Source organism: Chinchilla lanigera, unplaced genomic scaffold, assembly GCF_000276665.1.
Source record: "Chinchilla lanigera isolate Chin_1 unplaced genomic scaffold, ChiLan1.0 scaffold00022, whole genome shotgun sequence".
NCBI lineage: Eukaryota > Metazoa > Chordata > Mammalia > Rodentia > Chinchillidae > Chinchilla > Chinchilla lanigera.
In genome coordinates this window covers 14,449,255-14,475,034 of record NW_004955423.1, presented here as the reverse complement: position 1 = coordinate 14,475,034, position 25,780 = coordinate 14,449,255, and the positions used below count along the sequence as shown (strand labels likewise).

At 33.9% G+C, this 25,780-nt stretch overlaps 1 protein-coding gene across 1 annotated transcript in view; it reads right to left on the bottom strand.

Moving 5' to 3' along the window:
* The window catches only part of Adgrl4 (adhesion G protein-coupled receptor L4), a 92,092-nt gene that overhangs the window by 12,769 nt on the left and 53,543 nt on the right, over positions 1-25,780 (bottom strand). The window contains exons 9-13 of the mRNA XM_005385180.2: positions 22,316-22,521; positions 18,373-18,546; positions 16,956-17,159; positions 14,717-14,937; positions 14,520-14,586 (exon numbers count right to left, since the gene is read on the bottom strand). Coding sequence (XP_005385237.1) covers positions 14,520-14,586; positions 14,717-14,937; positions 16,956-17,159; positions 18,373-18,546; positions 22,316-22,521 — 872 coding nt within the window. The remainder of the gene's footprint in view (positions 1-14,519; positions 14,587-14,716; positions 14,938-16,955; positions 17,160-18,372; positions 18,547-22,315; positions 22,522-25,780) is intronic.

Here is a 25,780-nt window from a genome sequence, read left to right as displayed (position 1 = left end):
AGTTCTCTCTCTCAATAAATATTTCCTACTCTTAACCCCCATTGTTCCTTAGAATTCATTCTTTGGTTTTGGGGAATGTGAAGGTGGCATATCTGACTTCTAGCAAGCCGGGAGTTACATTTATTTCCCCTATATCAGTAATATGGTGCCATGCTTCAGTCTGTTCTCTTATAAATTTGAACACATATCTCCTTTGGTAGATGATATTTGATTTTTTTTGTTTGTTTGTTTTTGTTTTTCTCCGGTACCGGGAACCGAACTCACGACCTGGTGCTTGCCAGGCAGGCGCTTTGCTGCTGAACTAAGTCCCCAGCCCAGTAGATGATATTTGAAAGCGCAGTGATAAAGCATTACTGAAGATCTGAAGGAATGGATCACTGAACAGAGTACTCAGTGAGGCAGCTCTGCCACACAGTTGTGTGAAAGTATGAATTTAATGATTACTTTATGAAGTTGCAGCTCTGATAACCATTACAGCCACGCAGAAAATAAACCCATCCGACATGTATCTTTGGATTACTGTATTTAAAGTATAAGAAATATTTAATTAAGTGAACATTATGTGAAGATCATATTGAAAGTGAGGACAAAAATTAAGAAGACAAAATGAAGGACGCATTTAGATCCAGTTTACAGTGAAGATCGTATTGAACTTTGTCAAATATTATTTCAATTTTTATTCTTTAAATTTATATTTTCAAGTATGTTCCCTAATATATATAATGTATACAAACTAGCAAATGTACATATTTTTTATGCTGAAAAAACTCAAGTTTGTAAAAGTACACATTTTTGTGGATGTTCTCTTTAGTTAAAAATGTCTGGATAACACTACTTTACATGGTATGGAAATTTTAAGAAAGTAGCAAATGTACTCCTCCCTTTCCTCCAAAAAAAAAACAAAATTTCAAGGAAAAAATAAAGAACATATTATTTCTAAAGTCATATTCATAGATTAAAATTGTAACTCTGATTTTTTAATTGGGCAAATTATTGAACTCTGTATTTTGCTTCCGTATCACATAAAGCTTGAGTGATATTAACACTTATCTCATAGGCCTGTTGTGTGTATTAAGTGACATGATTAATGTAAATTACAATACTGCCCAGTGCTTACCTTTTCTACAGCTGTTCTTTATTATATTAGAACTATGTTGTTCTGAATTGTCTGGAATATTTAATGCACCCAATAATGTATATAATATATGCTTATTCAACAGCAAGAAAGCATTATTTTATGATATAGTATCATCAGACCTTTAAATAGCACCTTAAGTATCAGAACTTATATTGTCAGTATTTTGGAACATACACTCTCAAGGTAAAAGAGAGAATTACATTTTATTTTCAGGACTTTCTCCTGAAATTGTGTCAGCAAAATAAATAATGAAGTGGATGCAGTTCAAAAATAAGTCAAACAATAGTGTCACTCATGTAAATAATTCCTCATATTTATTGAAACTTCTTCAGGGTAGAGTTGTAATTTCTGGGTCCAAAACCTGGCTATCTTGAAGAGCTCCTTAGTAAAGAAAGAAATAACTATTTTCCAAGTGTTGATATACTGATCGCATCTTAAATAAAATAAATATATTGTAGAGGTGAATAGTTATCTTTTCATATATCACTCCAGTATAGAGCAGACTTCGGCAAACATTTCTGTAGAAGACCAAATACTAAGTTTTGGAAGTTTTGAGACTAAATACGAAGTATTTGAGGTTATGAGAGCTTTATGATCGCTGTCAGAAAGACTCAACTTTGCCAAATCATTAAAGCAGCCATAGACAACACTTAAGTAAATGTGTGACTGTATCACAACAAAACTTCACAAAAGCAGGCTGTCGCCATTGCCAGCTTCTGAGTTAGAATTCCATGTCCATAAGAGTATGGATTTTTAAAAAATATTTCTTTTTTTTCCAATCATAAATTCTTAAGGTCTAGGACAATGTCTACCATATAAAAAATTCTCCATAAATATTTGTTGAATGACTAGAAGGCTGAAGGCTGTAATCTATACTCAAGCCTGAGGAATCCTTAATAGTTCATATAAAGGAGCATCCAACCATTTAAACATTTAAAACACTGTATTTGTGTTTTGTCTCACATCTTTCAGATTTCAACAAAAAGGATATCACAAAGCAGATTTAAATGTAAATATGCCAATAGAAACTGAGACGTCTGTTATAAATTATCAAAATGTAATGACCTTCTAGGGCTAAGTGAAGGGGAAAAGATAAGCAAAGCAAGGGGAAAAGATAAAGTGATGTATGCTTTACTTTATGGTTAGTAGCATGGGACATCTTCAAAGGGACACCTAATGCTGAAGGTCCATGGATTTTACAAGATACATTGATTAATCTAAGACTTGGACACAGAGATAGGCTGCAACAAAAGTTTCAGTTATCAAGTTAATAATTCCTCATTAGAAAATAACCCCTACACTTCCCATGTTAGTTTAACTGCTCAGTTTTATAATGCCTAATATATAATCTTACTATATAGTCAACTTAGACAGTAAAGGCATACTCATATTTTTAATATATTTCTATTAGGAAGATTTTAATAGTTGAAGTTTTTCAGTGTTTGGGAGAATATTCTACTGGAGACCAATCAGAATCAAATGGAGGAGAGAACTTGGAAGTTTTAACCATGAAGGATAAAGGGGCCCCTTGTAGGTGTAACTGAATGTTGTGGGCTCATTTTCGTAGTGAATTTTAGCTGTAGACTGATACAAGTTACAGAAAGACACTAAAAGAGGATACAAAGGTGAAATAGAAAAAATCTATGCAAAGAATACAACAACTTCTCAGTTTAATGTGACAATAAAAACTACCTGATGAAGTCTCTTTGGCTAAGATACAAATAATGAACAATTTCCTTGTATATGAATTTGCAGAATGGAATGAAGTTGGAGGTTAAGAGAAAGGAAGAAAAAATTACAGAGTTTATAAAAATCATTTGACCAGTGCTTAGAATCTAAGATAGAACTGATATAATTAAATCCAAAGATATATCTAAAATTACTACCAAATAAAATTTTAACTTAAAAGACAAAAATAGAAGTGGCATAAGATTGTCCCCTAAATTCTTAGCAATCACTTTTTTGCTTTTACAATATGTTTTTGTCTTTTTAAACAGTAGCCTTGTATGTAGAATTGCTATCATATCTTCATGTGTATATTAGAAATCTAGGGCTTAGTACAAACCATCTTGTATACTCTTCACCAGTCATATTCTTTTGAAACTTTTGATATTGTCTGGCCAGTACTGATGGTATTTAGTTAAACATAAAATACCACTGTTAACTTTCCCAGTGAAGGCACGCCTTAGATAGGTAGACTGGCATAGGTAGATAAATGAAACAATCATTTCCTAAGAGAAGAAATCAAGGAAAAATAGTAGGTCATTATAAAGGCTTCAGTTTTTTCTTGATTCTTTTCCTTAAATTTCCTCTGTGGGAAAGCAATTAAGATTTTCCAATAACTATATTGATGGATCATTCATTTATTCTTCAGCAGTCTTAGCTGGGTAACTTTGACATGCTAAACCTTAAGACCAGTATAATGAAAGAAAAATCCCAAAGGTTTGCTCTCACAGAGCTTACACTCATCTTGGGAAGAAAGCTATTAAGCAGTTTTTCACACTACCACATGTGTAATTCTAAACTGCTATTTGTATTCAAAGAGAAAAAAAATGCCTTCTATGAAGGCATAATACAGAAGGATTTATTATAGACCAATGAGGCAGGGAGGACTTGGCCCAGGCAGTGTTTTTAATAACTCACAGATAAAAGGGGGTTAATCAGATGATGGGATGAGCAGAAGGAGGTGATAAGGAATATTTTAGAACAGAGATGTGAAGGTACAAGATGCTCCTAGGAACTGTCAAGCAGCAGTATGATTTTACAGAGAGAGCCCATATGACGGATCAGAAAGTGTCTATCACATGCAGAGTCTCATGGGTAAATTATCTGTGTGATCCCACATAACTGGGCTAGTGCTTTTAGACTCTTGACCTGTGTTCTCTTTATTGTAACATTTATCACTCATTTATCATTTGTTACTTCTTTATGAAGAAAACCACAGAGGGGTCTGAAATGCTTTACCTGCCATGTCTTCTGCAGTGCCTTGCACCGGTCTCACATGCAGTGAACGTTTCAACTCTCACGTGTTGTTGAACATGAAAAATAATGCGCAATAATATCCACCTCTCTTTTCTAATCCTATGCTGATAGAGGGTAAGCATCATCCCCCTATTCAGTTCAACTCAGACATGGGTGGTTAGAGACAGCTGCCTTCCTTCCTTGTGTATTGCGGGTAGTGAAAGAAGGATTTAAAATAGCTCTTACTGTCAGCCACCTGGGTGTTCTAGTCCAGGTAGGTTTATTTTCTAGAAACAAAGCTTACTTTCCCAATAGATTTTGGAGTAGAGCTGTTTTATAGGGCCATCAATAGAATAAACCAGTTTGAAGTGCTTTCTCAATCACTTGCATTCTCAAAAGGTATATGTTTTGGTGGTAAATAAATTAGTATTAGTCCTTCTTGCCCTAAACCACATTAAAGGTTATAGATTTGATTCCAAGAGCAATACAAGCTAAGAAAACTAGAAACTGGGGTGGAGGTGAAGAAATTATCAGATATGTTTTTCCAAAACATTATTGCAAGCTTACTAATATACTGTCTGAGATGCTCTTTCTGACTCATCCCTTTGATATACTTTTTGAGAGCCAGGTCTCTTTTGTATCCTTTTGGTTCCTGTCACAGTCTGAGGGAGGCAGTAATAGTTGAAAAAAGCATTGGCAGATAAAATATCCAAAATGTAGTTCCCATTTTTTCCAAAGTGTTTTATTTTCATACTCCCTGTACTTTTTATTTTAATGTAATTCTGCAAATATTTATAGAGTCAATATTAATGAAAATGATAAAACTTTTGTAAAGAATCCAATAGAACACATTTTTTCTAAACAAAATAGATCTGCAAATTAGAAGCCTGGCTCTGAAAGAAAATTAAAAATGGGTGAAATACTAACTTCATCTTTCTGCTTTTTCTCTACTAGAAAACATGGGGGGAAAAAAAGGAATTTGAATGCTTAGATATATTAGATGACTATTAATCAAAATAATAGTAAAAATGTGAAGTGTCTATATCTCATATCTTGATCTGTATTCTGATACATTCAGGCTTTCAGGTAGCATGTTTTGACTAGTTGTTAGATAAAATGATACTAATTGGAGGTAGAAATATGTATAGTAGATTTGATGACTTCCGTTTTCAACAAGATGGAAAGTATTTTATTTTGATGCTCTCACCGAGGAAAATAAACAATCAGAAGTTTTTGAATAATTTTTGGAGATCCAGACACTGTATTTTTACTGCTATTTTGCTTTATATTCACCTAATACATCTAACTACTCAAATTCCTTCCCCCCCCCATGTTTTCTAATAGAGAAAAAGCAGAAACATGAAGTTAGTATTTCATCCATTTTTAATTTTCTTTTAGAGTCAGGCTTCTAATTTGCAGATCTATTTTGTTTGGAAAAATGTGTTCTACTGGATTCTTTACAAAGTGTTTGTCATTTTCATTAATAGTGACTTTACTAATTACAGAATTAAATTAAAATAAAGCTGTTTTGACTTGCTGGTTCTCTGATAATTCATCTGGAAGCCATTTTTGGAAACCAGGAGACAGGTGTTAGATGTTCATGGACCTAACAAAGACCTGCTTCCTTCACATTCTGGCGCAAGGAAAGATGGAAGGCTGTGTGGCAGGCAAACTCCAGACAATGACTTTCGGCAGCCTATGGTTGCTTCTTTTAATCACTAGTTCAGGGATCCTGGGTACGTTGCTTATGCTTTCTAAACCTTACTTTCCATTTTTTAAAAATACAGTACGGACATAATGATAGCTCTTGCTCAAGTACGTATGAATTAATCTCTAGCAATTAAAAACTACACCCTAATATTGAATAAAGTGGGCTTTCTTGGTCAGATACCCCCAGGAGGCCTTTTTTTTGTTTTGTTTTTCATTAGGAGGCATTTTAAATGCTCCCTACCAAGGAGGTTTTAAATCCAGACCTGTAACATTTTCCTGTGACAGAAAGGAATCATGACAGAGCCATACCAATAGTCCTTTTTCTCAGAATTAATGAATAATTTGTATTTTATAGGGCATTTCTAAGGAGACAGAGGGATATAATAACTACCCACGAGAAGTTGAATGTTCTCAGATGTATAGAACAACAGCTACACAAATGTTAATAAAGACTGATTCAGAGAAGGGTTTACTAGTGTTGTAGACTTCCTGAGTAAGTGAACTGTGTTACGCGCAGAGGTCAACCAGAAGTCTAAGGAGGATGAGCCCATGCACTGTGCTCATTGGCCAAGTGTCAGTTGGTTTTTTTTAAATGAATTCTTAGTGAACAAATGCTTGAAAAGTAATATACATAATTTGCTTTATTATAATCAATACTTTTTAAGGAATTAGTTTCTTAAGATATAAATAACAAACTCCTTTAGGTACTGATAGATAGATGCCAAGATTTTAGTAGTAAAGTGTGAAAATCTAGTTAAATATTATCATTTACTGAATGCTGCTGCTATTTTTATTTTCATGCATCACAGAGGCTTCTGTGAGGATTAACTGAGATATATTAAAAAGTTTTGAAAACATTAAAAGATTATACAATTTTAAAGTGAATGATAATTCTAGTGACTACCTTGCTCCCTCAACGTGCACAGTTCCCTAATCACCATGTCATTGTGTAAGGTCTCTCCCTGTAAAGACATTTTCCTGAGTAAATACTTATGATTCACTTCATTCTAATCAGTTCTGTCTAATTGGATTTGAGAGACCTAGAAGATTCAAAAAACATATTTTTGGATATCTAATTTCCATAAAGTTATTCTGTTCTTGTGAAATTTCTAGGGACTCCTAAGAATATTATCTTTGAAGATATTTTGGGGAAAAATGCTACTCACATGTAGGAAGACATACTGAAGATTAGTATCATATTATGTTTTTTGAAAGCTCATCTTTATCCTTTAAAAAATTCTAGCTATCTATTGTTTCAAGAAAATTAGGATAGTATTGAAAAAGTAACAAAATGTTACAGGCATGGAAATGCTTATTAACATATAATGAACAAAGATTAGGGTGGTAAAATGCATCGAACCACAGAGATCTCTAAAAATATGATGAAAGTAAATCACAACATATTAAAATAGTGATGTTGTTATCAAAAATATTTAAATTTACAAAGGGTACTGTTTCTAAGATTGCTTTCATATGGTAGAGTACCGTGCTTAAACCCTGATTTTAATTATTTTTCTTAAATCTGTGCAGTATGACATATTTAACATGCAAATTTAGAATAGTGTCTATCAATGAAGAGAACTGGGGATATCATTCCTCAGGGAAATTTGGCTGTGTCTGGAAACATTTTTGCTGTCATGCCTAGGTGGTGCTTTTGCTAGAATCCAGTAAGTAGAAGTCAGAGTTCTTGTTAAATCCTTATAATACACAGGGAGGCCTTCACAACAAAAATTTTATCCAATGGGTCAACTGTATTACTATTGCAAAATTCTTATGATTTGTTCATTGCAACTTAGCCATCTTTTTACTGCAATAGATAATAATACCTGGTGTTGGCAAAAATGTTACAAAAAGGACACTGTCAGATATTTCTGGTTGAGAAATCAAATGAAACAATTGCCTTGAAAGACAATTTATAATTTTAAAAACTGTACATGTGCATATCTACTTCTAAGGAGCTCTTCCTAACAATTTTATTTGGCAGATAGATACAACTGTATTCAAGTAAGGAATCTTTGTGCAACATTATTTGTAATAAGGAAACACTGAAAATAAATTAAATATTTATCTGTAGGGAATTAGTTAAATATCACTGCATGCCCATAATATACAATGGTATAAATGTTAACCTGCATATTCTAATGAGGTTAGTCACAGAAGGACTAAGAATGGATGTTCAGTTTTTACTTCAATCTTCTAGTATTTATATTTCTTTCAATCTTTTATAATTTATGCAATTAAAGAGGAATATAATCATATGCATATATGTTATTTATGTGTATATTGTATATATGCTATATATACAATAATTAATTATATGCAATAAGTATTGTATATATATACTATATATATACATATATACAATAGATATGATGTCTTATAATAGGAATTCAATTTTGAGTAGGTTTTAATAGGCATTTCTTGAGGGTATAAAGGAAATTAAAGATTGTAGACATAGGAAGAACAATTACAGGAGACCATCATAAAAAGCTGAGTGGATTTCTGGGCTGATCTAAAAAGAAGTAGGTAAAAATAACAATGGAGCAACACTCAATTATAAGACTTCTGATTTAAATTCTAATGAAAGCTCACATTTTTTAAAGAAAACTTCCTTCTTTGGACATAGCTTAATTAGTATTTGGTTCAATCAAGCAAATTCTATTCTTCAATACTGAACATATCTATGAGAAAGTTCAATTTCTACTTAAAAGTTAAATTATTTTTACAAACTCTTTTTTATAGTTGTGTACTTGAGTCTAATAGGTTGCATAGTTTTTGTGGAAGGAATTCAGTACTGAAGATTAAAAATACTACAGAAAAATGATGGAAATTATCTTCAGGTTGCAGCTTGCTTTACAAAGATTTAGAAGTCTCTTTCTTGTGCTGCTCACTCTTTCAAAAACATAGCTAGGCCTTTTCATGTTTTGTTATAATCTTAAATTTTAAATGTAGTGATTAATAGATACACAACAGATATGAACTAGGGTCACTGGTTCATACTTCTGAATTTGAGAGATTCTTAACGTAAATGAGTCACCTAAGGAAGTACTTTCATGTGATCAATGCACTAAATGTTCCTGTTTAAATACCAAAGTAGTTAACACTTATCAAAGTAGATTAAAAGCTTCAATATTTGTTTGAAACAGCATACCTACAGGCAGCAAAAGCCACCAGAGCTGAACTAGTTCAGTTCTTACTCATGTACAATCATGTTCAAAGGCATCTTACACCATAATCCCAAACCAGGGCTCCTCCAGAAAGCAAATACCATTTCAGATGCCTTGTTCTTAGTCTACAAATCAAATGCAAGGATTCATGAAAATGACTGCAATTGTTGTGCAGAGATTTTTTCTCTGATTGCAGGTCTTCCTAGATTTGTTCACAGAAACTTGTGAAAGAAATCTTGTTCCTCATTTAAGGCCATAAAAATGTTGCTACTAATTTAAATTTGAAGGATCGCTTACATTTTATCTTGACTCTAGAAGACTTATTCTATTAATTTTTGTTGATTTTTTAAATTTATAACTTCTTCCTGGAAAATTGTAGTAGGAGTCTTAAACAATTCCATGTCACAACAGGTACATATATTAATCATATCTCAGTATAATTAAATGCTGTCACATATTCACCAATATTTTAAAGGTGAATATATGCAGACAGATACACACAGAGTATATTTGATGATGTACATTGTACTATATATCAGTTTTGGCTATGAATTCTGGTGTTAAAATTTTCCTTTTTGTTTAATTTTTAGTATAAAACATATAAATAGGAATACAAGATTCTCTTCTAGATTGTTGTGCATTTTCTTTTTTTAATTGTTAAAGAGTGAATGGTTTTTGTAAATGTCTTTTTGCTTTTACAGTAGCCTTGCTATATTGGGCTAGCATTATTATCTTCATTTGTATTATAGGAATCTAGGGTACAGAGTAGTTAAATAGCTTAAGAAAGATCACATGGCCTTTCTTGCTGCCTCATGTAATACTGTGGTTTTACTAATGGATCAATTAAAATGCACAGATAACTACTAAGGAGTTACATGGTGCTTCTATGTGCTAGGGTGAAAAAACAGTGTAACGCACGCAGAAAATTATCATTTGTGACAAAACAGAGTTCTAAAAGTAGTATATAGGTTTACAATCAAAATTCTATGGAAGTTTATTGGAGAAAGAATTAGTTACAAACCTAGAAAGGTTTCCCTGTCTTTCTGCACTAATTAATAAGATTTCCAGCAGTAAAACTTTGCATAAAGTGGCTGGATTACTGAGTGCAGAGGAAATATACAAGGGACAGCAAGTATTCAAACAAGGGTGAAGTTCATGGAGGGAATGTGGGATGAAGACAAACAGGGTGACATAGGCATGAAAACAGGTAAGCATTAGCTAGATTACTGCAAGCTTTATTCCCCAACCCATACCATTTGGATAACAGGCACATGAAAACTATCAGGCCTAGAATTTGGAAAGCAGGCAATGGATTCAAATCTAGGAATAGGTGCCCTGGCTAGGGCACTTACTCTCTTTTGAGCAAGTATATATACGCTCAATAGTCAATTTTCCTATTTCAAAATAAATCACAAATATACACACAACCTCCACATACACACTATTCTTTAAGGATTAAATTAAGTGTGCTAAAAATATTTATATATCAACCCCAGTTATACTAGGATTTAAATATTTTTTGTTATTATTAATAGTACCCATTATCTGCATGTACTTAAAGGCAGTTTATTCTGGGTAGTTTACCATGAAATGAGACAGAATAGCAGCAGAAAAGTAGGTTAAGGGTAATTGCAAAAGAGGCAATGTAGCAAAATGAAAGGTGAGTTTTAAATTACAACAGGAGATAGTTTCATGTCAGGTCCAACATTTATGCGTAAACATAACTTTAGGCCAATCACTTAACATTTTGAATCAATCCATCTTTTTGCTAACTATAAAATTAGACAATAAAAATTAGAGTGATTTAAGCAAATTGAGCATTAAGGTCTTAGCTATGTGTTTCAAAAGTGGTAGACACTCAATAAACCACAAATTTAAAAAATCTCATTATTAGTAGTAATACTGGAAAATGACTGATGGATAGTAAATGCTGGGCTATAAAAATAGAGAAGAAATACATAAGTTTTTAAAACAGGTATGAATTTGACAAATCATTATTACAGTCTAGATTAAAGAGTGATAAATTTACATAAAGGTAATTCTGGAAAACCATGATTAAGAGCAAAGATGGTATGTTAGCTTATTGTTGGCACTGGCTGGTGTGCAATGCTAATTTTTGCTGTGTCCTTTTTTCTTTTTCAAAAATTTCTAGGAACTACTTGACAGAAACTGAAGTTTATGTTCTGAATTCTCTTCCCATTTCTAACCATAGAAAGCAAACTCCACTTTTTGCCACATCCATAGATAGGCACCTGCCCTGTTTCAGATTGGCTGGATGAGCACGGAAGAGATACTGACCTCTCCTCCTACCTCATCGTTGTCACTCATTTTCAATCATATATCATTCCTTCCCATTTGTTTTGTCTTGTTTTCTTCTTGATAGTGTAGTAGGCAGGGATAGTTCTTATATTTTCTTTATACGGTCATCATTTTCAGAGAATCCAATTAACATGTTGAGCCTAGTGGCATGGCTCAGGGTCCTTAACTACCAGAATATTCCCAAGCATACCATAATGATTTTCCAATCAGCAGGCAATTGCTACCCCCGAAATGGAAAGTGGTGGTCAATTTAAAATATCTGAATATAATGTAGAAAGGAATCTTTACTTACTAAACATTTTTTACAGAAAAATTATTTTTTACCCTATGGGCACCGATATAAATCTATTCAACACAGCTTGTAGTAACTTTATATTGTAAAATCCATACATGGTTCTTGCTTTAGTTTTCATTACAGAACTTTGCAGGACCAGTGTTCGTGTCCATGTAGATGTGTCTGTCGGCAGCATGGTTGGTTTTGGCATACAGTCTCTCTGTATCCTGGACTCCACTCCTCTGCTCTTGGGGGTTAGAAGGGTCTGAACATCAGCTGGCAGTGGGAGGAGCTTCATTACATCATTAGTTTAATTTGGTCCTTAATGCTGCTGATATTTGTGGTTTATACAATGGCCTCCACTTAGATGACCAATATGGTATTCTTGACATTTATATTATTTCATTTCCATCTTTGCCTCTTATTCTTCAGAGACGCAGGCATTTCCCTATTTAACCCCTTCTCCTGCTTGTACATAACTCCATTAGACCCGGGAAGGCATTCAAATAGTTTTCACTTCTCTTGCCTTTCTGTGCTGATAGAACAATTAAATTTCTGTGTGTTTCCCCATCATTTGATTCCTAGGCACATGGTATAGTAATTCTTTCCTTCCTTGCTGTTGAGAGATAAGCATGCAGCCTACAGGAAATTCTGAACAAAAGCAGGTGCTAGTTTGTGTCCACACCTGGCTTCAGATCAAGAGATATTAGTCAGACTCTAGCAAAAATGTGCTCACCATACTCTATTCTTCTGTGTATCAAAACGATATGAAAATTCTCAAGTCACTCTAGCAACCTGGAGTCAGAATGATAGTTTTCCTCTTACTCTTTCTGAATCCACTTTCTACAAACCCTTTGGCATACTGTTGCACATCGTCTTCAGGAGATGGGGAAGCAGCTCTATCTTTCTTCCTCATTGCCAGGGACAAGCAAAGCTTCCTCCAGAAAACTCTGTGCTGACCCAAAGACCACACCTCCCTCACCCTGGGCCACCACTCCGTCAGACCCTCTTGCAGGTCATCTTACTGGGCTAATGCTGGTCCTACTGTCTCTTTTGAAGACCAGGGGCAAACGTCAGGTCAAAATTGTTTGGTGCTCGGTCTCTGACATTATGTTTGAGCTGGAAACTATTTTGGGCAGGGAAACTTCCTCTTAACATCATGTTATTCAGCTTTATAATAATAACAATAACAGTAATGTGCTAACATTAGTATAGAACAAGTAGAGTTAATTAACTCATTTTGGTTCAATAATTAAGAGTATCTGCTATTTTAAAAGGTATTATAAATGAAAGTACTAATTAGTTTTAGAGTAAAATTGAGATGTCTTATCCATTTCTTAAGTAACCCATTCTTCTGTTTAACCTGGGAATGATTACCATACTGAAACTATAAAGAAGATAAATCGATTTATTAATTCAAGACTAAAACAGTATAATGGTGTTCATTTAGAAAATTTGTAAGACTTGTTTTTTTTTTTTTTTGATAAGTCCTTTTACAGACTATGTGCCTCACTGTGAAGTAATCCAAAGTTAAGTCTCCTTCATAGAAGCCTGTGCTAAAGCTGATTTCATGACACACTTTCCCTTTCTTGCTTTAGAGAAATAGGCTCACATTTTTCCTGTTTCATCACAATCTCTAGTTTGGTGTATTCCATCTAAACTCTAAGAGTCATTGTTCCACAGAACTTTCACTTACCTAAAACAGTATCAGAGATGCTTCCTTCTTTAGTGAGGGAATCAGTAAAATTAGAGTATTTAGAACATCTTTCCTTCAAGTACTCTGATCAGAGCCACCAGAGGAGATGTGTAAATGGGACATCATTCACTGTATTCTTATGTAGATTGAAAATACTGGAGTTATAATAAACGAGCTCAAATTGTTTTAGCTGAAATCTAGCCAGTGGCTTTAAAAAGTGTTGCTAGATTAATTATGAGAATTTGAAACAATTTTCCATGATTAGGAAGTATAATTTTTGAATGTACTTGATTTTACCCACACTATTAAAAAATAAAGCCTGATGAAAATCCTCTGCTTTGCATTTCAAGTCTTTCTCCACTTCTCAGTTTCCTCTCCACCACAAAATACTCAAGAGAATAGTGTAAAACAGAACAGACAAATTCAGAAAAGACAGCTAGTTTATGTTCAAAATATAGGAAGAAAGTTGTCCACAATATTGTCACAATTCCTCTACTTGCAATGCACTCCATTCTAGAGTCTTGTCAGATCTCCTGGATTCATTGGTGGACTATTATATTCAGAATGGCTGCTGAAAACTTTCAGCACTTAGAAATGCTCTTGAGACATATAAAAATGTCTTTATTTAGAATGGAACATATAATACCTGCCAAATTTGTAGGTTTGAAACCACTTTCAATAAGAATTAAAAGGCTCTCTTCCTTGCTGAAATAGGACTATCAGTATACGTACGACTTGTCTGCCCACAAGAAATAGTGGGTTCTTGTCTCTGACGTTGCAATTTAGTTTAAAATCACCTTATGATGACAGGGTACATAAAGATGATAAAACTGTAAAGATGACAGTCTAATCTTCAAAGATGACTGATCATCGATAAAAGATTAAATAACATAAACATCTGAAATACCAGATTATCAGCTGGTCTGCACACTTTCAATACTGAAGTATGCTGAGACACTGCTGATGAGGGAGAAATGCTTTTTCTTATGTTAGGCAAAAATTTATCTGTCTTTTTTTTTTTTTTTTAATTTATCTGTCTTTAAAAGGGGACAAATGAATTAAATTGCATTGAGTTAACAAGCTACCTATATGTTCTTTCTCAATCACAATACAATATATATAAAATGTTAATACATGATACATTGCAAAATGTTCCAATTTTTTTAAAAAATATAATGTCTGACTACTGGGAATTTTAAGCGCCTTTTCATCATAGCTCTTTTGGATTTTCACAATAATTTAATATATACTTACAAGAATGATTAGACATGCCGGTCCTATAAAACTCCAAATAAAGTTGTTTTCTGTGCTAAGCCAACATCTAAAAAGTAAATAAAAGAGATAAAATTGATAAATATGTTTGCATTTACTTTAACACAATAATACTCTCAAGGATATGCAAAATATATACTGGATTGTGTGTTATTGCTCAAGAAATCATCTTAACTTACACTTTAGTGGTGCCATAATATCTGTATCCTAACGATGCTGAGAATCCAACTACCACAGCTGGGCTGAGATAGCCAAAGACATAAAAATTCTTGTGCAAAAATCCCTTGTTGTAGATGACTCCAACAACAATAAGATAGAGGTGTATCCCTTCAATGCACATCCAAGCAAAGGCAGCTAAAAAGAAATAATGTAGTAGCCCAGCAATAATTGAACAGAAGAGCTAGAAATCGAAGAAAGAAACCATAAGTGATGTTTGTTTTAAAATTGTCCATAACAAAAATCTCAATTTTTTCCCATGAATTATGTCACCTGATGTATGACTGATCACATTAAAATATCTGTGTCATGTCAGTTTTTTAAGATGTACTACTACTTCTAACTGGTTTTAAAATCTGTGGTTCTTCAATGCTAAGCATTATCCAATCCTGTGCTAGAGCCGTGTTCCTGCCCTCGTCCAGAGATTTGTCATGATTAGATAAACAAGATTATTCACCTATCAATTACAGCATCTTGTGCATGTGTTTAGATTTCAGTTTATTCCATTGTGGTGCTATTTCTCTTCTCCTCTATTCACACTAAAGAAGGAAAATGAATGCTAAAATGATGGTAAGCAAAAGAATATGAATATCTTGATTAAGAGACAAAATTTGTGGAACAGCTAAGAGATATGGTTTATCAAGATATCCATTATGGAACTGTTTTAGGTTGTAAGATTATTAAATAAATTGGAGATAGTTAAACATTATTCACATTACTTCACAGTAAAACTAGAGTTAGGCTTATAAGAAATAACAGAAAGAGTAATAGTTATATATTCCTTTACTTCCAGGACAAATAATAACTCTCATGAGAGAGAAAGTATAAGGCACTCATACCCATCCACTTATTAAAACTATATAATTCAAGAATGAGATTACACATTGAAATGTAGTGGAAAGTACTTTGACTGAGGAGCAGAAAGGTCACTGGTGGTTAAAATTGTGTAACCACCTTGAGTAGCTCAAGTAAGATTTGAAGGATGGCTTGAAAATGGGAATGGTTTAATAAGTGAGGAGTGAAAATGAACAAACACTACAAGGAACAGCTTTGAAGCGAAGATGATGGAAGTAACTGAAAGAGAAAATAAGTCCTGGAAGACTTTGCGAGGTAAAATTGAGAGGAATTATGAATCTTACTGCAAAACACAAAGACAGACTTAGAGTTTATAGTTGTGTGTATGCTACATCTTTAGAATGATGCTTTGTGTTGTGTATTTCAGAGGAAAACTTGACTATCTGTTACTTTCAGTCTTTAAGGGTTTCTAAGAAGAATGGAAATACGAAGGCACTTTCAGGCTCAATGGGTGAGAGAGGACACTGCTGTCATCTGCGGGTCTGAGGAGAGCCCTGGACAGCCTGCAGGGGCTGCTGCTGTGTGACATCCGCAGCAGTTCACGTGTTTCACAGGCTGCTGCCACCCAGCCACTGAGCACAGCAGACTTACTAAGAAATTCCTGCTCCTGAGAGACAGAGGATTCATCTGCCAGGTGACTTTAGCTCAAGGACTTGCCAGAGGACTCCTTGACAACTATGCTGAACCTGTCTTAGAGCTGCAGTGGGATGTAAAACCCTCCGCCCACTCTTTTCCTCTCTCTGTCTCTCCCTTGAATTTAGACTTGCATCATGGTTTGCTGGCTTTCCTAGCCTGCTTTTTCCTTTCATCTTACAGGTACCTCTAATAGACTTATTCCAAGCTTAATCTGATCTTAGTGTCTGTTTCCAGGAGGACACAGATTACTACAATATGACATTAGGTGATAAGGCCCAAGATCAAAAATCATGGGAAATAGAGTGTTTAGGAAAGTGGAAAAAACAGGTAGAGATGATGTATCATATTTCATCCTATAAATCCTAGCAGCTTTTGTGTTCAATTGGTATCATAAGGTAAACTTTATTTCCAGGCCTCTCTCTGCGATTTTTATTTAATGCCTATCTAAAAATGAAATAAGCACTTCTTTGGGGTTTCCAAAGTTTTAATCTATTTCAACAATTCATCATAAAGAGGAACATTTTGGGTTCATAGACACGTAAGCTGGCTGACTACATTTGTTAGTGTTATCAAACTTTGAAAAGATAGTTCAAGAAAAATACATTGTATGTTGGCCCTATAAACCTTTAATTATAACTCATATTTCTAAGACATATATTTAGGAAAATGCAAAATAGAAGATAAAAATAGAGACTAGGAGCATCTACATACCTTATTAGTATTTATATTAATCCCAACAAGAAAAACAAGCTCTGCAAGGAACAGGCTACAGCAGAGATTTTTGTGAATTGTTGTCCTGGTGCTTTGAATTTCACTGAAGAACCAGAAGGTAAAAATACATATGGCAAGACAAATCAGTGAAATAATTATTCCTAGTTGTGTGATCCTTGTAAGAATATTATAATCTTTAACACCCTGAGGGAAAATAATAATAAAGCTGTTAAGAGAATAACTCAGTCACTTGTCAAATGAACTACAATGTGTAATGAACTTCTTTTTCCAGTGAGGCATTAATCAAATGTTCATAAAATGTAAAAATACAAATGTGCACTTAGATGAGAAAATTTTTTCTAATTTTGAAAATCCTCAACATCCAAAAATTCTAATATAAATCATGCAGCACTTTAACAGTACTGTAATTAGGGATTTTTTTCCCCTCAGCATTGCATTTATTAGTATATGGTTTAACAATGTTATCACCATTAGCTTCATGATATTCGAAAGGCAATTCATTATTGTAATGGGAAAATCCTTAATTAAAACAGATTTATCAATGGTATGTCCAAGTCTTATTTCTATGTGGTGATTCATCTAAAATATATTAAACAAAGATATGAGAAAAGTTGAATACATAGAACACTAAAATGGTATATTTCCACAGACTTTGAAATGGGAAATATTTTTTTTTCTAACTAGAAGACTATTTATTTTTATATGTAGAATAGAGGCTATTTGGCTCTATTCTGAAAAAAATCATCTTTGTTTCATGCAGATGTACTGGGACATTTTATAAACTTAATAATGGATTCTAAGTGTGCATGGAAGTAAACTTGGAATCTGAAGCGCAGCATGACAGAGATATAAGAGATTATACAATTATATAATATAAATAAGGTATTAAAGTAAATACAAATTATGAAGTTATGCAGCTTAGAGAGATATTCCACTTTTGAAAATTTTGTGGGAGTCTATGTTGTCAAAAAATATACTGATTATAAATGTGCTAGCATTTATTGACCAGATATCACATAGTTTGGGGCACTTTGTCACTGGTAAAATGAATTTTCAATGAAAAAGGTAACAGTGCTTACAATAAAATTTGTAAATGGTTATTAAAAGCAGCATAAAAAATGAGTCGATGAATAAAGATTTCACTTAACATGTAGTTTACTAGATATTACTGACTAGATAAATCAGAAATTAGGCATAACCTAAAATCCATACTACATGTGTCCTAAAAGCCAGGGACAAAAGAGTAAAGAAATATAAGACTGAAATTATGCTTATATTAAATACTATTCACACCCAAGAGAAATATGAAAATTCATTATTCTGTTGAATAACATAGGAAAAATAGAAAAAACAGAGATAGGTTGATTTATGTGCATGGAATGGAAAACTGCCTTACAATTGAAGAGCCAGAAGACATCAAAATTGCAAAATGTGTCAGGTGATCACAACGGCATGAAGTGTGGGTCTCATTTGAGCTTGTCATCTCACAACCCTCTGGAGACCAGGTACCATTCATGGTATCAGACGAGTAGTTCCAAAATGCACATTGAATATTAGCCTTATCTGTCATCTGAAAAAGAAACATTTTACTGATGGAGAAAAAGAGAAAAAGTTACAAATCCAGCACTGCATTGTTTTTGTCATATTTAAAATACCACACACGTGATTAAAACAGCACTTAAAAATTAAAACAAATTATAACAAATGAAGGCTGTTGCTATGTGGTAAAATTGAAATTTGTATTGTAACAATACTACATTGTTTTCCAGCCTGTGTCACAGGGTACTGAGAACTTTTATTATTAATGAGACCATGTAAATATGTCATTTGGCACAGAATATGACATAATCATGTATATCTTTATGCAATAAGTATGCGTTATTGACAGAATATTTGCCATTATTCCATGGTGTAAAAACACAACATTGAACCAAATAGAAAAAGGCACTTGCCCTGTGGACCTTACATCCTAGTAAGAGATAAAAAATAATTAAAGAAGAAAATATACACAGGTAAAGAGGGCAGTGGGATGGAATATGGTCTGAGAAGGCTTTTCCTCAGAGAAAATGTCTGAACAGATACTTCGGTCCCATGAGGGTGAGCCTTGCTGACTTGGGCAGAGACAGTTCCAGACAGCTGAAACAGCATATAGAAAGCTCTGCAGTGAAACTCAACAAGCATCTTCTAGAAGCATCCAGAAGCCAGTTAAGATGGAGCACTTGAGTAAGCTGAAGTATGTGGAAGACAAGTTCAGAGACAGACAAGGGTAGCTCACATAAACAGGGGGATGGTTGCTCAATAAGCAGTATAGTATAGTTCAGTAGAGTTCCCTTTACCATATTTTTATATTAAGAAATCATGACACTGTACCCAAAGCAGTTTTAATAGGTTTTGAGCCGGCCAAAATAAATGCTATTCACAATTATGTAACAGTTCCTACTTAACTGGGTGCTTTCTCATTTATTTTATTTAGTTTAACGCTCAACACAACCCTGCGAGGTAGATGTTGTGCTAAGAGGCCAAGAAATATGAAGAAGATATATTTAAGACTCTCCATCAATAAGGGGAGCAACACAAAGTCAAACTTGAGCCTTCAGAAAACTATTTATTAATGAAAACATGTCTTAAGTGTTAAATGTGATAGGCACTATGCAAAGAGCGAAGATTCTCAGAAAGACAATGCATTTGCACTTGAAAGATAATAGAAACTCATGATAATTACTCTAATGGGGTACATGCTCAATACACTTCAACATGATATGCGCTTGTGTATCAACAGTGAGAACACTGCCGGTGATGATCTGAGTCTGACTGGAGTGAGTCTGAGAAGACAGTGATTGAGTTACAATTGGAGAAAAGGCTGGAAGCATTTCAGCGAGGTTGGACTATATGGACAAAATTGAAATACTTTATCAAATTGCTCCCAAAGGAGATTGGAAAATTCCAGTCCCAGAAGAGCCAGAAGGAGTCTAGACCTGGGAACGACAGACCACTGAAGTGTGAGATCGCTCAGAAAACAAGTTGTTAAGTGAAAGTCTTCATACACTGAACCTCCACCACCTTCTACCACTACATTTTCCTAGTTCTCTTAACTCTTGCAGCCAGGCTACCACCTTTAATTATGAAAGGAACATTGGTTGGCTCAAAAGAAACAGCTTTAGTGGCTGGCCTTATGGTTATGTCAGTACCATAGTCAGGATCCAGCCTGATGAGCAGTCCCTAGTGAAGCGTCACATTGCCACACCTACCTGAACACCCCGGGTCTCGTCAAACATGAGTCATTGGTCATGAGCCAACATACACACGAGAGGATGCTGTCAGAGGAAAGAAAGACAGGCAACCAGGGCACACCAGGAAAAGGAAAGCACGGACACCACCATACAGCAAGTAGGAAAGAGAATTTAAAATAAACACAAATAGTATTTCAGAGAGATGCAATAGCATGTCCACTAAAAATAAAAGGGTGCCAGTGAAAATTGTGTACAAGGGAAAAATAAACAGAAAAAAGAAAAGAAATAACAAGTGGGAATAAACATTTTATAAATTTGTGGCTTGACTAGAAGGGCCAGTAAATGACAGGAAAAATAGAAAAGAGAGCAGAGATACTATGTAAGGAGAAATTACCAAAGAAACAATGCTAGAAAATTCCTCAGAGCTGACACCTATGCATTTTCAGACCATACAGACACAAAAGAGCTACTATAATTAATGAAGAAAGAGCCACATCAAAGTCCATCCCAAAGCTTTTGGGATCCTAAGAATAATTTTAGAATCAAAAGTATGAGAGAGAGAAAGGGAATATGCAAGATACTGTAAATTTTAATTAAAATATTAATTGCATTTGATGTTTTGAGTTTAACCTTAGAAGTTAGAAGGTCTAGAAAACCTGTGAGACAGAAAAATTATAATGTGTCACTCTATACAAAGGTACCTATGTGCTCAAACAGCTGTTAGAGACCATGCTACCAAGCTATGTAAATAAACCGAGAAGGAGAAAACAACTGGATGGAGGAAATGTGGCATCTGACGCAGGAGAGAGTTGGGTCATACCAAGCATGGTAACTGTGTGACAGGCCAGAGTGAACCGGCCAGGATGGGGTATCAGAGGCTTTGCAAGGACAGCTCTGAGACAACAGGTCAGCTGATAGACAATCATACGTATTTTAATGTTTGGAGAGACTTGTACTGTCAAAAAATGCAGAGATAATTATGACCGGATACACAGAAATCTATACAAACTAAAATAGATAAATTTATGGGGAAATGATTCAGCCTCATAATCCAATCTAAGTTTACTTTCTATTCTTCAAAACATTTTATACTTACTCTCTCCACACAGTGCTTATCAGATTTTATACATTTCTCCTTTACATGTCTTCATTTAACACTGATACATTGGTATTTGGTGTTGACTTAGATGTTGCTCTTACTTAGAAAGTCCCTCCCTATCATGGTAAATGTATGAATATATACAACTGACCAGCTCCAGCTTTCTCCCCTGGAGCTTCTGAGGTACTCTGATCATGCACTGTAACTTAAATATTGCCAAAAGCCCAAGAAATCATTAACTAAAAATAATGACAAATAATAATTTTGTCTTTCTCCACTTGTTTTTGACAAAATGACTAAATATTTGGTTAGTTCTAACTATAGTTTTTATTATAAGCTTAGTGATACTAAATTTCTTTTGTCTTCTTGAGATACGTTTAACTATGTAGTGCAAGCTGGATTTGAACTCACTTTGTAGTCCAAGCTGGCCTTGAACTCACAGTGATCCTCCTGCCTCAGCCTCCCAAGTGCTGGGATTACAGGCATGGGCCACTATGCCAGGCTTTGTTAACTTAAATTTGGAAAACAGTTTAGAATAAAGATAAGAGCAAATTGTCTTCACTAAATACTGTAAAATTCTCTATGATTTTATTTTAATCAATATCCAACTTCCTGCAAATGTGATTTAAAGTGAAAAATATTAACTCAAGACTTCCTCTATTACACAACTCCCATTTATCTCTTTTGCTGGGATACATTTTTTTTAAAATAACTTATTCTTAGAAGGTATGGAAACTTCAAAAATAGTGGTATACTTAAAAATAAAACTAGAATATAGCCTAATTCCAGAGAATCAAATATATAAATTCTTTGATATCAGTTAGAAATTTTAAAAAGCACTGCAATACAAATATTTTGTAGAGACATTTATCAAAACCACTTACTCCTTCAATTTTATATCTGTGCTTCTAAATTCTAAAACTCGCATATCATTAATATACGACAGTAAAAAAGTCCACTTCTCTGAATGTCTCACAACCTTAATCCAAAACACTGCAAGCACAACTTACCTTCATGTGACTTAATGTAAATGTTATTTTCTCGAGTTCATACAGTGTGGGTGGGTCTGAGTTAATTGAGACAGAAACCACTGAAGAGATAACTCTTTCTCGGTCTTCAGAATTGTCAGAAGTTTGAGGATCCAATAGGAAGTTATCAGATGATGAGAGCAAGGAGCCGATATTCTTGTAATATAAAAATGCAACTGCAACATGACCTAACAAATAAGTATGCATCGTGAAATTCTCATACAACAAAAATATGTTTAAGATCTTGAAATAAGCATAAAATTTGAACAGACAAAAATTTAAAGAACTCATGTGCATACCTAGATATTGAAGTGTGGGTTACGATAATCCGTGTGTACATTGTCAAACCATATTGAGACTTAAACAGTCTGACTAGGAATCTAAAATGGTCATGAACTGTAGCCAATCCCTTATATCCTAGATGTCCTGTGTCTCAGATAAATTTACATCCAAATCTTGACAATGATTCAGAGTGTTAAGTATATTCATTTGGAGGATAGAACGTAGAGTTATTAATTCCACGTGTAAGCACATGAGTTGGCGAGGTACCGGGAGAGAATTATTGCAAGCTTATGGCATTAAGAAAGTTTAGAACTGAATGAATTGTGACATGCTGATGAGTTCAGCCTTATACTCACTGCAGTGGCTTTTCCTTAATATTGATTACATATAGTTATGTGGTGTCAAAGGAGGAAATGTAGTGCCTTCTGAGGCAGCCATATATCTGGTCCTCTGACGGTCCTCAAATGCAGTGTATCAGCACATAAGCCAATATTGTAGTGTCATAAGTACATGTACTGATAATATCACCAGAAGACAAAGGATGACTATTAAAACTATAAACTTGCAAACCACTCTAACAGTATTCCTTGGATATAATTTTGTGTGATAGAAACTCCCAACTATATCACTATTCATGTTAAGTATATAAGACACCATAGAAGATGTTAACAGCCTTGTCTAGCCTACACACATTACATAAAATATTTTGCCTGACATACTAGCTTAGGAAACACACCAAAGATATGCAAATTAATTGAACATGGGTTGGGTTAGTAAAATTATGACTCCAAAAGATGGTAATTTTGTCACAGGCTTCACTATGGATGGACCAAGAAAGACCTCAAGTAGGATCTGAAAACTGATTTGGTTAATGCTGGTAATGATAGTGAGTTTTCAGAGGTCCCAGGAAAAGACTGTCCAAAATCAAATGAAGGGTCACAAAAATGTTGGATTTTACATCTCTACTAATTATTATCTTATCTAAAGAGAAATATTTATTTAACCTTAATTTCTTGGGGGGTACAAGGGGCTCCACAAACAATGCTCTAAGTCCCTTTTGATAATCTTTATGAATGCTATTTCTGTATTTCTTCATTCTGAACATTTTGAGTCTCTTCCATGTCCCATGACCGGAATTATATGAAAAGAATGGGTAATGTGCCCTACTAAATCACCACTCATCCTTCCTTTTCTCTGTCCAACATTTATGTTAGTTTATTTTCCCCATGGTGTTTTGAATCTGATAACTGATTGTATTTTAGCCTAAGAATAAGTTTTATCTTTCAATTCAATGGCTAGAGCTTACATCTGAGTATTTGTTTGGTGTAAACAATTGTGTTAAAGTCTTGTAAACATTATTTCAAAATTAATACCTACATATATTTGTTAAAGGGTTCCCATTCACTATTTATCCTTGGATTTATCTAGTTTGTTTTATGTGAATGATATTAATACTTTCATAGTACAGTGCACTCATGAGTTGCACTCTGGACTACTGGAAAACTACGAGGGTGGCAGAAATTGAGATATTCCTCATGTCAAATCCCAAGATTGATTGTCTCAACGTGGGCTAAACAATAAACTCCTTAGAGAATCATTGCTCCTGAACTGCTTTATTGCTACTTCTTTTGAAAAAAAAAAAAACCTAAAAAAAATTCTGTTTTCTTTATTTTATTTGTTTGCATTACATAATCATTATATTAACGGGAAGGAATTGAAACATATACATATTGCATTTTAACCAGTTTTACCTCCTTTTCTTCTTTACCTTTCCATATTCCCCAGTCTCCAGATCCCCTTTCTATCCCCACAGCAGCTACTTTCCTGTTTCCAACTATTGCTTTTTTTGCTCTTTGAATTATTTATATCTTGGGTTTCTCATATAAGAGAAACCATGCGATATTTAACTTCATGTGTCTGATTTACATTACTTAGTGTTATGGCCCCAAGGTGAATCCATTTTCCTAGAAGTGACTCTAATCCCTCCTTAGGACTGAATATTGTGTGTATATACCACATTTTCCTTAATAATTCATTTATTGATGGGCATATGAAACATTTCAAAGATAACCTATGACGAGCTGTGCAGCTATAAACACAGGAGGTATGCATCACTGTAACAACCTTTAAGAACATGCCCAGGAGTATAGCTAGTCAAACATAATTTCTATTTTTAGTTTTTCTCTCAATTGGGCTTTATAAGGTGCTCCATTTTTTTCAACTAAATATTATTTCAATTTCATTTGCAACTTAGAAACAAAGATGTAGAACCTCTCTTTTTACTATAAAGCCATAGTTTAAAACATTGAATCTTGTTCTGCTCATGCTCAACATTGCCACCCTCCTGTTCTAGAATTCGGTATACATAAAAAAATTAATAATCTGCCAGTTAGTGCTCCAGGGACTTTCCTATATTTCTATGAATGTACTGTTTCATACATGTTTTTAATAATGCATGAGTCTTATTAATGAATTGTCAATAAATGAAATCACATGTTGAAATCGTTGAGAAGAAATGATTAATTTTTTAGATTTGCCCTTACTTTTTTCAAGATCCAACCTTGAGGAAAACACATTTTCTTATTCTGCTTCATGGAGAGCTGATATTACTGTCTCTTTCCTATGTCAGCTCGTATGTGTTATCATTAAATATAACAAAGCTACCATGCAATCAGACAGCATCTCTTTGAGATATTAATTCCACAACACTTTCATCATCTGTCACTAGAATAGGTATTTTCAACATCTTTTTCCTAACTCCTAACCACTACTTAATTTGTAGTTGAAATTTCAACAATACATTGTTCTCTTTAGCTTTGTTTCTAAATATATGTACATTTGGTGAATTAGAATATGATATAAAGGTAGCAACAAGAAATTCCATGGTAGTGTGGCTGTTATTTTTCCTTTGTTTTATAATCATATGTTTCTTAGTTTATGTAAAAATGACAGGAAAGAATGGAGAAGATAATATTGATGGATGAGAAAAAAAAATTCCACATCAGTGCAATATAAACACAGCACAGTGAAACAAAACAAAATGACATGCTTCTGAGAAGGCACAGCATTTTTTAATGATAAAGTAAATTCATCTTTTAATGAAATAGTCTGTACATGAGACCATATGTGTGTGCTGTATATTTTTTCATTTGTATTTATGTTCAT